Source organism: Necator americanus, chromosome III (assembly GCF_031761385.1).
Source record: "Necator americanus strain Aroian chromosome III, whole genome shotgun sequence".
NCBI classification, from domain to species: domain Eukaryota; kingdom Metazoa; phylum Nematoda; class Chromadorea; order Rhabditida; family Ancylostomatidae; genus Necator; species Necator americanus.
In genome coordinates this window covers 13,876,904-13,889,988 of record NC_087373.1, presented here as the reverse complement: position 1 = coordinate 13,889,988, position 13,085 = coordinate 13,876,904, and the positions used below count along the sequence as shown (strand labels likewise).

At 41.1% G+C, this 13,085-nt stretch overlaps 1 protein-coding gene across 3 annotated transcripts in view; it reads right to left on the bottom strand.

Annotated features, from left to right (window-relative positions):
• Positions 1-2,244: 2,244 nt before the first annotated feature.
• The window catches only part of RB195_009519 (uncharacterized protein), a gene marked incomplete at both ends in the record, with an annotated part of 55,413 nt that continues 44,572 nt past the window's right edge, over positions 2,245-13,085 (bottom strand). For 2 of the 3 annotated variants that reach the window (XM_064190100.1, XM_064190101.1), the window contains 28 exons: positions 2,245-2,353; positions 2,418-2,542; positions 2,601-2,774; positions 2,858-2,935; positions 3,006-3,274; positions 3,718-3,900; positions 3,954-4,063; positions 5,020-5,195; positions 5,272-5,390; positions 5,457-5,596; positions 5,657-5,868; positions 5,927-6,019; positions 6,617-6,713; positions 6,811-6,950; positions 7,036-7,162; positions 8,279-8,379; positions 8,706-8,874; positions 8,996-9,201; positions 9,946-10,047; positions 10,112-10,257; positions 10,398-10,488; positions 10,780-10,925; positions 11,008-11,171; positions 11,741-11,835; positions 11,896-12,186; positions 12,254-12,375; positions 12,433-12,547; positions 12,606-12,727. In XM_064190100.1, the coding sequence (XP_064047683.1) occupies positions 2,245-2,353; positions 2,418-2,542; positions 2,601-2,774; positions 2,858-2,935; positions 3,006-3,274; positions 3,718-3,900; positions 3,954-4,063; positions 5,020-5,195; positions 5,272-5,390; positions 5,457-5,596; positions 5,657-5,868; positions 5,927-6,019; positions 6,617-6,713; positions 6,811-6,950; positions 7,036-7,162; positions 8,279-8,379; positions 8,706-8,874; positions 8,996-9,201; positions 9,946-10,047; positions 10,112-10,257; positions 10,398-10,488; positions 10,780-10,925; positions 11,008-11,171; positions 11,741-11,835; positions 11,896-12,186; positions 12,254-12,375; positions 12,433-12,547; positions 12,606-12,727 (4,022 nt within the window). The remainder of the gene's footprint in view (positions 2,354-2,417; positions 2,543-2,600; positions 2,775-2,857; positions 2,936-3,005; positions 3,275-3,717; positions 3,901-3,953; positions 4,064-5,019; positions 5,196-5,271; positions 5,391-5,456; positions 5,597-5,656; positions 5,869-5,926; positions 6,020-6,616; positions 6,714-6,810; positions 6,951-7,035; positions 7,163-8,278; positions 8,380-8,705; positions 8,875-8,995; positions 9,202-9,945; positions 10,048-10,111; positions 10,258-10,397; positions 10,489-10,779; positions 10,926-11,007; positions 11,172-11,740; positions 11,836-11,895; positions 12,187-12,253; positions 12,376-12,432; positions 12,548-12,605; positions 12,728-13,085) is intronic. The other variant, XM_064190102.1, reaches the window with a different exon arrangement.

Sequence of the window (13,085 nt, the reverse complement as noted above, 5' to 3'; positions counted from 1 at the left end):
TTCCCGTTTTTAAAAATTTCTCCTTTCTTGTTTGTAGGAAATATTCCCGTTCTTCATTCATCATTTCCTTGTTTGCGAAGTTTTTAAATAAATGTTTTATTAAAATATGGATCAATGAATGATCAACGAACTATTACAGAAACGTATATTTAATTCACTGAATGAATCAAAACAACTGTAATTGGATAGATCTTTACTCCGATTCACCTATTTTTCTATTCTGATTTTTCAAATTCAAATTGCATGATTACAAATGATTCATCGGCTTTTGAATGGATTTATTTTACAAAATAAATTTATTGCACAAAAAATAGTGACTGATACTTTGGATGAAAGAACATATTTTCAAGTTTCTTATAGATCAATACAAATGTTTTATGTGTTTCGCCCACTCATATCTGTGCGGTGTACAAAGATAAAAAAATCACAAACTGTAAGGTCGGGCGATCTTGAGAGCCACCTTAAGGGCATCACCCCACGAATCTGAGGTGTTGCAGATTTCAGGCAGAGTATTCTTATAAGGGATAGTAGATTATGGAGAGGAGGGTGATTCCGTCCATTTGTTCCTAGCTGCCGTAAAAAACGGTCCGGAATATTCGACGCGGTACAAGGCTGGCGCGCTCCTATGGAACTCCTTGTAGAAAATCGCGCCCAGAAAGCCCGAAGCCGTATCTTCCGGGCCGTTTTTTACGGCAATTAGGAAGAAATGGACGAAATCACCCTCCTCTCCATAATCTACGACCCCGTATACGAATCCTCCACCTGAAATCCGTACCACCTCAGATTCGTGGAGTGATGATTTTAAGACACCCCCCCTCCCCAGGCAGGTGGTCGTCCGGATCCTCTTCCTTTTCCCTAAACTGTCAATACCGCCGCAGAATGCTTTGGTGGGTTGATGGCTGTATGTTTTACTGTCTTCAAAACGCACGCTTCACGGTGGCCACGAATTCTGTCTTCTCATATTTCAAGACATAAAGTGCTTTTTGTTGATTCGTCACCATTTTGGAAACTGTTATCACCTTGCCACTTGGTGAGTCAAAATGGAACTTGCAACATCAAAAATAAAACTTTGAAGATTGCCCCTTCTATTGGTTATTAGTATAAATGGGTTGGCATTACATGTTTAAAAATGTAAGACGTCAAAACTCGTTAGATTATTTGTAATCACCCTGCATTTTAGGTTTTGCACAAGAGTAAACGTCAGCGACTGAGCGCCACGAACGCTACGATTGAGTGTACTTTTAGTGGAAAATTAAATTTAGAGTTAATTTACGTCCTTTCTACTCGTTTAATTATATGACGAGTTGGAAGGTTGGTCATAACCTGACTCTAGAACACCAATTAGCGACCAAAAATTTTATTGCATATAGATCCAGCTTCAGCATAACACATAGTCGGGATCTATTGGAAATACCGTCACCCACTTCGCACTACCGTAGTTCGTTCATTCCTATTTAGTTTAGCCATTAGTTTGTTTTTCTTTTTTTTTGTCTATCCGAAAAGTATTACACTTCTCGTGAAAAGCGAACCGGAGAAAAGAAAAATTTTCAAAAATTCAAAAACTGTGAAAGAAAAAAATGTGTATGTTGGTGGACACTTTTCTGTAGCTGGGATAATTCAGGCATACCTGAAAGTGTGCCCATAATATCTTCAACTCAAGCCCCTTGACCTAATCACTTTTTGATTGAGCTTTGCCCCTGTGCTGCATGAATTGATGTGAGGCAATTAACACACGACAGGCGACTTTACTATAGAAAAATTCGTTATTTTAACAATTATTTCAACAGAATAGAGAAATTTTATTCATATATCATCTATCAACATCCACAACATGATTAACAGTAATTGCAACGAACGAACGACACGTTCTGTAACACAGAATTGATCAATAATTAATTATTAATAATAATATTAACAGCTTAAAGCTGATATTCGAGAGAATGACGTAAAAAATGCATTCAATAAAGCATTCCAGCACCGAATGAGTAGATCATCAAGAATAAAAGTCAATATAAAGTGTATAAAGTACGTAATACCGCAGACTAGCAGTACTTCGCAATACTTTTGAGCACTTCACAGAATTTACGTAATTTCACGGAAATCAGTTGATACATTAGACCCGGAACAATGAATGGTGGTGAAAGAAAATGAGTGTAAAAATAAATGTGTACATGTATCAACATATGGCAACTAGTAATCGGAAATTAGTAGGAACAAATGAATAAATTGATTCTAGATTGATGACTATATCGCTTTGACGAAATGCCAAATGTGCACCGATGGGAACCGTGCGCGTGACAACTCGTCCATTTCGATCGTGTAACCCGCAACAGCACCCTTTGACAGAAGTTCTCTGTAAACGAAAGTTTATTTTAACCGTTAATTTCTGTTATTTTGGATTCCTTATAGGTTCCTACCGTTTCTCTCTTTCTGTCCATGGGTGTTGACTCTCGCCACGCTCCACTCGTCTGCGCTCTGCTCTCCAGACAGCAGGACCTTCCTTACGACGAAGATCTTCCACTAATGCCTTATTCACTGCTTCCTAAAAAAGGCCTAATGAAGCTTGGTCTGAAGTAAAGTATTGAAAACTGACAACTAACCGCATTACTACCAAAATGTACAAATATTTTAGTCTTTCCGTTACGAAGTTCTACAGTGTCACGGGAAACGACTAAAGTGAAATGTGGCAGAGACGTTGAGGTCAGCGATTGAGGTACAGTATCAGGACGAACAAGGTGGCGCTCCCAGGATGTGCCGAAAACTCGCCACCCGGTCTAAAAACGAAGTGATGAGGAAAAAAGATACATATGTTGCGAATATCTACCAATCAATGTAAGAAACCGACAAAGAAGCGCACTTCATGAGCAGGTTCAATTATCGATTTGATGATTGCCGATTCATTGGCGTTCAAACCGTGCAGCGTTTCGACGGTAGTCTAAAAGTAAAATGCTAGATATATTCCACTAGCGAACCAACCAATTAATGAGTTTTTCAAAGGGACTTACAGCCTTGTTGTTCGGTGTCAACACCAACAATTCGTGGAATCCAGCATCTTCTACGGCTAAAGTGATGTCATTCAGCGGATACATTCCGGTGAAGGTCTCATCCAGTAGGTCAGAAGATGGTAGGCTAGGCAGTTGGGAGAACACGCGCAGTCGTGAGGGGAACGAGGCGAGAGAACGAGCGCAAACGCTGTGCTGACATGAGAGATGAAGATCGGAGGGCGGTAGCAGGGAGGTTGATAGGCCGGCCAATCGGAACCATGACTTCAGATCTGAAACAGCGTTCAGCGTAAATATGATAGTTTTTACTTGTATATGCATTCCAACTACTGTTCTTTGTTTCGTAAAGGTCAAATCTTTATAGCTGAACTGTCTTTAGTCCTCAAGCACTTACTAGTTTAATTCGACTAAGCGCTTGCTTAAAGGTTGCCATTTTTCAACTCCACCACCTAGTTTATTACATTAGCAGTATCACAGTCTCTAGAACTTTCCTATGATCACACCTTTACAATCTGTCGATCTTTGAAAATTTCAGACACTGTGGTTGCGCTCAGATTCACTTAATGTCAATAATATATTTACTCTGCATTACTTCCATCATTAACAAACAGGATGAAATTTTTTTAGGGATTTTTTCAGGATCAAAATGTACTTAGGACTTTCTCTCTGTCCTAATTTCGGTGATTACTGCATAAATCGAACTGATTCTACATACCTGTCGGTATCAATGGAGTCGTATCAGAAGTTTCCAATGCGAACGGATCCACAGAGCGAATAATATCATTGAAACGAACTCGTGCAGTGTGCGTAGGACCGAACGACATGTATCGGCCAGTCATGGCGTCATAAGGTCGAGAATTCGGCATTATGACCACAGAGAGTTCGGGTATATCCACTCCTGAAGGGATAAGATAAAAGTGGGGCTCTCACTACATACATGAATTTACTTACCACCACGAAATCCGAGTGGAATCCACAACGACGACTGAGTGTCGGCAATAACACGTCCAAATGGATCACGGTGAATCTCCTTGTCGACGCCGGACTCGCTGAGAACATATCTGCAAGAAAAAACAGTAAGACCAGTGCAATCCAGCAAGTTCGCCCAATCCATTCAAAGTCAGATGTGATAAGGATTACGTAAAGGTAGAAAAATACGCTAACGATCTCTTTCAACATAGCTAGGATCTTACGAAAATTGCAGTCATATTTGGTGTTTTTGAAAAGTATATGTTTGTCGATGTCGTAAGTTCTATACCACATGAAAGTCATATATGTAATCATCGGACGGATTTAAGGAAATTCTTGATGAAACTCCAGGATCGTTTATGTGACTTCTAGGATGAAAACGTAAAGAGCTGCTTACTACAATCAAACGTATGATAAAGGACAAAGTCCGCATTCAACAGGATTTAATTTCTAGAAAAAAATTATGGAAACTCCCCTTTAGTATCTGTGTGAAAAAGTTGTGTTATATTCGCAGTTTTTATAATGATTTGCTTGAGCCGCAGCCAAGATTACTATTGATCTTTACTAACAGACAACGTTTCAACCCTTGTGATTCGTAGTTGTGGTACGTGGTGCTCCGTTACGTTGCCAGATTCAACTAAAGAGGTAGCACTAGACGATATGTTGTTCGTTGAGCATCCTTATCGTCTGGATGCTTTTTGTAGGATAATAGGGCTCTTGAGAGGATGAATTATTGATGTATTTGATTTTTCCAAGCTTTGACAAAGCCGATAACGCCGAAGCGTTAGCTGTTAATAAAGATCAGTACCAATTCTGGCTACAGCTCAAGAAAATCACAACGAAAGCTACGAATTCAACAGACCAAGGAGCCAGATTCAAGGATAGTCGAATATGGACAACCCTCATGGATTATACATAGAAGTGCACCAGCAGGTTGCGTTAAAGGACCTCAGCATGGTTTGTGACCATGCAGAGCTCATGTGATACTAACCAAATTAAAAATACACATTAGAAAAAACTCCTCCATGAGTAAAAAATTGCTCCTCACCTCAGGCTTCCTTCGTCATCCGCAGCCAACGCATATCTATAACCATCACGGCTCATTGCAAACGCTACACCCTCCTCAGTATATAGAATAGAAGTAGCAGAGGAATGTGAGGACGACTGGAAGTGAGAAACGTGTCGAGGCAGATGTGGAAATGCATAGTACAGCGAGTGAAGAATCTAAAAGAAAACGAATTCAGGCGCCAAATTTTTCTTCAAAAAACAATTTTGCACAAAAAGATTAGCGCCAACTCACCGCCCCATTTCTGTAAGCGATCAATCGACTCTCATAGTCGTATATCATCTTCATGTCTATCGAAGGACCTTGTGCTCCAATTAACCTACCGTAACCGTCTAACTCGAATGATATGTCACCTGAATATCGTCTCGAGAGATCTGGTACGGTACTATTTTGTACTAGAGGACCAACTGCCCACTCACCTCGTTTAATCGTCCAGCCATTTCCATCTAAAATATATTCCGAACGTCCCGCCTTCTTCGGAACACCACCTGCATGCCAATCGAAAGTTTGATCGTTCACGAGTAGCGGTCGACTGTCGTCATTGTAGGTGAATGACCATCTTAAAATTCTAGAATAAAGCCATTCTCTTCAGGACCACGTTAATGATAAACAGGATCACCTCTCTTTTCCGTTTATTTCACAATTAGCTAGCCGGCCTTGCACATCATATGTCTTCGTCTCTCGAAACTCTCCGTTTATTGTTCGCCACATATTCATACTCGTTCGCCCAGCACTGTCGCGCATTGTCGCTAGCGACAGCCTCACATCACCGATTACAATTTTCAGTGAAGCTGGGAGCCGGTATGCATCCAATGAGGTCTCGTGCATCATCTAAAAATCATTACAACACTAAGAGATTTTTTAGTCATAGGTAAAAAGATCACCAGACCTTGAATCCTTGAATTCTGACCATCGTCGACTCTCGCAGAATCTGATAACCGGCAAAGGATGACAGGAAGGCGGTGCGATCGTCATAAGAGAGCTGAAGTTAAAATATTTTTATTTCAAGTCTTCGAATGGGTGGACGAAACCCCCAAAACCACATTGTGTCTCCCGGAACCCTATCTTAACATGTCTTTCATGTAGTAACAGGTTTAGGTGTTCAATAACCCTGTGTGTTTATATTTGTGCCTGTTCCTTTCACCTTCCCTTTAGCGATAGAAAACTATAATCCTCTATCCAAACTCTCGGGATTGAAGAACACAACAATAAGCTTCGTTTTTGAAAAGACTCACTACGATACGGTAGACCCGAAAGGACTGTGTGCACTTTGTACAAATGTCAGCAAAATTGAGCTGAAAACGTGCTCCATGGGAGATTCTGGGTACTGGGGACCTGATAGAGCGATTTTTTCTCGAGAAGATTCTTGAAAAAACCGAATGTTATGCTTTATGTCCAAAAGAATCACTATAAACACTTTTGTAGGTGATTATTTTTTGCACAAATGTCAGAGTATTTTCATTGTTTCTTTTTTATTCGCAAAATGTTATTGTATTCGTCATTATTAATTCATTACTTTAACGAAAAGGTCAGAGTATCCCGAAGCAATAGAGTTTTCATTTAACTTCAGAATGCTCACCTGAATCGGTTCAACCGCAGTTCCAGCTATCACTGCTTGTATAGAAGTAGGTCTCAATAGCTCATCATGTTCAACGGCAAACGATGAATCACGCCATCTAAAACAGAACACAAATACAATTACACTCAACAGAGTGTTTAGGTCATTCGACCACGCTGCGCTCCTTGAAAACCATCGTAAGGTCCGAACAATACCTTTTCATCATCCTTCGCTCACTAATCGACACGAGCAACGGCCCCTGCCAAGTGAAGTTCGCCGTAAGTTGAGCCGACGTCACAGATGCAATACGGTCGCTATGGTAGGTGAATGCGGTCGGGCTTCCATCACAAACTTCCTGTAATCAACCAACAGATGTTTTGAAGGTGTAACAGAGCAGCGCCCAACATAGCACTCGTTTTCGTCTTTCTCTTAGTCCCCACCTTGACAACTCTCCCGTATTGATCGTGTTCTTTCAGGACATGGTGTTGTTCGTCTGCTGTGACCCATTCTAGCAGTCGACCCTCGCTATCTTCAACGGCCACAAACGGCTTCTTAGTATATGGCACTCTGGAATTTCAAGAATTTGGAGATGAGCCGCACTAAAACCGTATTCACGCAAAGAGCGAACCTGTGCGTGCGGCGAGTGTATGACTAAGCTGTGAAAAACAACGAAATTTAAGCAGACTTATAAAAAATATCAAATAAGTAAAAAGAGCAAGTTCCAAATTATGTCGGACCGAAAACAAACAGCTTCCTCTCAAAAACATACATCTCAACATAATAAAATTGTCGTCTGTAGGTAACTTCCTGGGACATAGAATCTGATAAACGTGCTGGGTGCTTTTAGGCGTTGTAGCTAAGTGTAGCTAGTGATCTTTAGAGTGAAAGAATATAAAAGGCTTTGAAAGTTCAAAAAAAAAGAACGAAGAGGATGTAATATTGAACAATTCGAAAAGAGGGCGTTCTTCACCAGAGCTCCCCCAGTTTTGTTTGCAAAACAAACTAAAGCCTGGATTTTATTCTGGTTAAAGCAGACCTCAGCTTGACCGTTTCTATGTATACCAGCGACTTAAAAGCGCCGCTTATGCACAATGTACACAGACTAACACAATGCGTGCTTCTTACTATGGATGAGCCACAATGAACAAGAAATTGTGATCAAGAAGGAATACAACGTTGATGTTTTCGTTTTTTTCCACGTATAAAATAAAACATTTGAATTTTATAGGTGATCTTTCAATGGTGATTACTAATTTTCGATTTTCAGGTATGACCGCTTCCAGGATACTTCTCAATGGTAAAAAAGAAAGAACCGCAAATCTTTCCTAACAGAAGGAACTATTTCATCTTCAAGGCGCTAATCACTAATCCCAATGCTACAATGGACTTGGAGCTTAGCCACCTGAGTCATATGTCCCATCGGTGTCACAGAAATGGAAACAACACTAGAAATTTTTAAATTGATTTTCTTGAGCTGTAGCCAAGATTGGTATTGATCAAGAAAATCAATTAAAAACTACGCTTCAAGATTCAAAGACAGTTAAACATGGGCAATACTAGAAATTTTGTTCAAATAAAAATATATTCTACATAGATTAATAAAAACTCAGCAAACGATTTTTGAATAAATCGTTATCATAGTGGAATTGAAACCTGTCAATGTAATTAACCCTCAAAAATTACCTTCTTTTGATGACCTGTCCACTACCAAAAGGTGTTGCTGAGAAAAGATGAGTTTCAGCTGCAGGAGTAGTCAGCTCACGAAGACGTCCACGAGAGTCGTACTGAAAAGTTATCGATAATCAATAAACTAATGTGGAAACCTCGTCAGCTGTTCACAAGGATTACATTGGGTCGATGAGGTGTTGCCAGTTTTTTTTTTTTTTTTGGAATTTTTCTCCTTTATTTTTTTATTCAGTATACAACGGAGATCAATCAACTGTATAATCGCCTTGCTAGTCACTACAGTGCTCCCTCTAATGTGATGGGAGTGAAATGATGATTTATTGGATCCTTTACATGCTGTGAGTGGTGAATGTGGTGACCGACATTCAATTTTGAGGAGCACGGAGAACAATGTTCCGATTGATTGTCCCAAAAGTTGACCAACCTTTAGCGAATATTTCAAGCCTCCGGGAAATTCAACCGTTGCTGGATGGCGTAGCTCCTTGATGTACGTGTATTTTGTCGTAACACCACCTTTCACACTTCTTTCAACAATGCGATTCTGCCGATCATACGCCACCTGTGTACTGCGATTCCCCCATACAATTTCATTTCTGCAACAGCAAATATCGCTCACAGGCAAATATAAGTATGAATACAATGGAAAATGAGAAGCAAATAAATACACGTATTTCTAAAACAATAACTACTGCATTCAAATTCTGGAACCCTCACCTTCTTCCCAGTGAATCGTAATTGATAGTGAGATTTGCTAATTGATAACCCGGTTCCAGATCCATCACAGCCTCCTGAGCGATTGTCTTCAACTCCCCGCTATCCATATACGTCAAGCGTAGAGTCTCATCCTCGGATTTCGCACTGATGACGTCACTTCGAGTTACTCGATCGAATGTAACAGTGAATGCATTCACACCGTTCACCTAAACATGATACATCAACGGTATGAGTATGAACATATTGAGAGAACAAAAAAATCAATAACCAAACAAACCACAGGTTAATCGAGCACACAGTAGGACTTAGTTAGGGATGCGGGAAACCATTTCAAAAGGGGGATTTGTTATAGAGTGGGCAAAATCGGAATACTTGTAAGCACAGTTGCACGGGTTCTGTGCTGTGCTGAGGACTGCTAGAGAATAGTCTCCGGAACAGTGTCGGTTGAGTTGCGTATAAGCATGCTATCTCCTACAAAGGGCAACTGGCTGAATTACTCTAAATACCTGCCATTAAAAAAAATTTCTAGGTGAATTACCACTAAAAAAGATCATGTGATTTTCAGGGATAGATAGCCTTTTAAGGAAGAAATTTCAAAGATTAGAAAGAGCTTTTGTAAGTCTTCTTCCACCATAGGAGCTCTTAATCATACTACTTTGTCGACTAGTAAGAAAGTGGCTAATTCTCCGGCATTACTAAGATCACGCTCACTACAAAAGGAAATAAAGACTCAAGGGCAAATGTGCGTTACAATCAAAATTTGGACCTAAAAAGATGAGTTTTGACATGAGAATGCCTTAAATCGGCTAAAAAAGAACAGGAAGAAAACGAACAATCAAACTTCGTGTGTAAGGAAGATAAAGCACATGCGATTAAGCTGTTCAAACATTAGATACAACCCAAAGCCAGTTACACTCTCGCAAACCGTCGCTACCGTCTGCTCGACTAACCCTCGGCCGAGCCCCAACCTCAGCGATACGACGTTCCGCCCCTCCGCGCTTCACGAAAGGACGCCAATCGAAACGCGATGTCAACGATCGTCTTGTAGGGTTCTGAAAAGCACTGCGATAAGATTCTATCCCAAATCTTTGTCCAGCCAAAGGCCAAAAAAATTACTTGAATTGCGTCGATTGTGGTCTTCATCTTTAGGATGCTCGTCTCCCCATGAGCCGGATGTGTATGGGCATCCAGCAGCGAATTCATGCCAGCATGTGACACGGAGAATCCATCGTCCATGTATATTATGCGTGTTGGAGAAGAATCTGAAGAAAATCCAAGTTCCACAAAGAAAATAGGCTAGTATTAAAAAAAAGCAGTGAAAACGGATTTGCCCTGCAGGAAGTAGCCTGAGCTGCAAAACAAAAAAACTGTTGTATACTCGCGTACTTATCGGAACACTAACCTTCGTAAGCAACTTCTGACCAGCGGGAGGAAAAGGTGGCAAATGGGATTCCGTTTCTGAGAACATTTGTGAACACACGACCAGAAGAAACCTTAACTAATGAACAGTGGTCCAGAACTTCGATAAGAAATCACAAATAACTCCAATTTACAGCACATAAAAACATTTGATACTAATTAGAGGGAAAAGCGGATTACAGAAGGTTTTTACACGTATAGTTTTGTTCGAAAAAGAAAAGAGAACAAAAGGTGGTAAAGAAAATAGTTTAGTTTCCACTTAGAACAATTATGTGCGCGGAAACACTCCGAAGCGAATCGGAACAAGAATGCGAGCGGCAAAATACTGTAGCTAAAATCACCGGAGTTACAATAGCTTTCTTTACCTCCTCATCTTCAATCCTGAACACCTCTCCATCTCTTCGCATAGCTTCCGCTTGTCCTCTGCTGTTGTAGTCGAATACAACAGCCGAACCTCCTTGCGAACGCGTTACTAACAAACCACCAGAGAGGTAGTTCAATCGCACTGGTTCTGCAAATCACTCGTGCATTTTTAATTGATTAAATTGACGTAAGCTCCTCAAATATGCCTGAAGCGAAGAGTCAGAACGTACCACTTGTACCCGTTTGCACACTTTCTATCACTCCATCATAGATGCTAGCCACTAATACAGTACGTTGCCCGGACGGTGTCTCAATCGTGCAATGAGATTCGTTCGCACGAATGAACCGCAGCTGATAACCACCAGCTCCATGAATTGATGTGAGACGGCCAAGGCTAAACATCGTACCGTAAGCAATAGGGTACCGTAACAAAACAGTCAGGCTTCCCAGAATTGTCTTCAAAAAAAAAGCCACTAGCAACCCAACCTTCACACAAAAATAAAGCTTCGACTATGTTAGAGAATGCATACAAAAATGTGAATGCAAGTGTTCTTCATGCCCTTCGAAATTTCGGTATCTACTAGTTTTTTTTCTAAATGTACTGCTACTAGAATAAGCGGAGCTGCAGCCGGAGAGGTTTCTTCCGCGCCCCTCGTTTATGCATCGCTGCATAAACGAGGGGCGCGGAGGAACAGTCAAGAGGCGAGGTTGTGCGTGATTGCTCAATTGTACTTTTATCCTTTCAATGTATTTGGTATTTGTGTTAAGGATAAAATAATAGGATAATATGTTAAGGAAGTACGCCGGCTATCTTGTCTATAGTAAAGAGAATGAAGGGACAAACTCTTCCACTGTTTCTGTTTTCGTTGTTTCTTGACTGTTTCTTGACTTATGAGTCTATTGTGCACTTGTGAGTTTTTTTTTTCATTTGTTTGTTTACAAAAACTAGATGATTTCGCCAACCTTGTGTCGACGTTGTATGTGAAATTATACAGCACTGCTCCGGTTATCAGAGACTGCGTCGAGGTATGCAACCCATAGCGATTGAACGAGTACAGCTAAAATAACGATCCTTCATTTTTTTTATCTCAATAACAAGAGATACCACATAAACTTACTTCATTTCTATCCGCATCCACAACGCTGTACTGCCGTGACGCCGGATCATACCGTGCAACTCGCTGAACTATTCTCTTCACCTTTCCGTTTGCTGCATCTGCGACATAGACACGACCAACAGCGTCGATGCTGACAGAAGCTGGAGAACTGAATAGCGCTACTTTGGCTGAAAGTACCGACGAGGGAGATGCGCTGTCATCGCAGCCGCATGCCGCGAGATCACAAGCGCACGCGGTCTTCTGTCCGGCGAATACGGGAAAACTCATCCGATCTGCTGATAGGCGACGAATCTGAATCGTCGCGCACGGTGATTCTTCCTCTTTCCCGGTAAACAAAGATGATAAACCGTATTGATACCTGATTCAACTTCTTTCCATCGGACTCTATTACATACAACGATCCATCTGCTGACGCTGCGATATCACGCGCATTTCGTAGAATGTGACGAGATGATGCGTTCTGGCACGTTGATAACGCACCTAAAACATAACTTTTTGTATGCGGTGCCTCAAAAAAACGAAGGTCAACCAACTCACCAATTACAATTTCCACTGTATCTTGCACTCTGTCCAGCTGGTACACGACATTAGAATCCAAAACAAATATTTGTCCAGTGGGAAGGTGAACCGTCAACGAAGTAGGCCATTCCAACTTAAGATTAAACAGGGAAATAAATGAAGATTTTGGCCGTTGATGAGTGAACACTAACCTGAAGTTTCGCTAGCGAAAATAGTGCTTTGTCGCAGGAAGGTGCTCTGTCGAAGGATGTGTCACCTATGGAACGTATCGTACCAGAAGCATCGACAACCCGTAATCGGCGTCCGTCAGTGACTGAAAAATACCGTCAATACTCTGTACTGGTACATATAGTATGTTATGTCTATTTGTTGCATGCTGTTACTGTAGTCCTTTCATTACGTCTGCCCTATAGAATTCGTAAGTGCGCGAGGTGGAGAGGTGTGCGCGCTAGCCATGTGATATCGCGCGGGAAATATCTCCAGATAAAGAGCTCATTCACTGTCAGAAAGAGTCCTCCAGCTTAGTACTATACCTCGCTGCGAAGAGCCGAGGTTCGACTGCGAGTGATTGGAAATCTCCTCCGACCTGAGACGAGACTCAAAGAGGCGACACCGTCCCTAAGAATTTCTCCCAAAAGTGGGAAAGGTTGTAGCCGAGGTTGTGGTAAGCG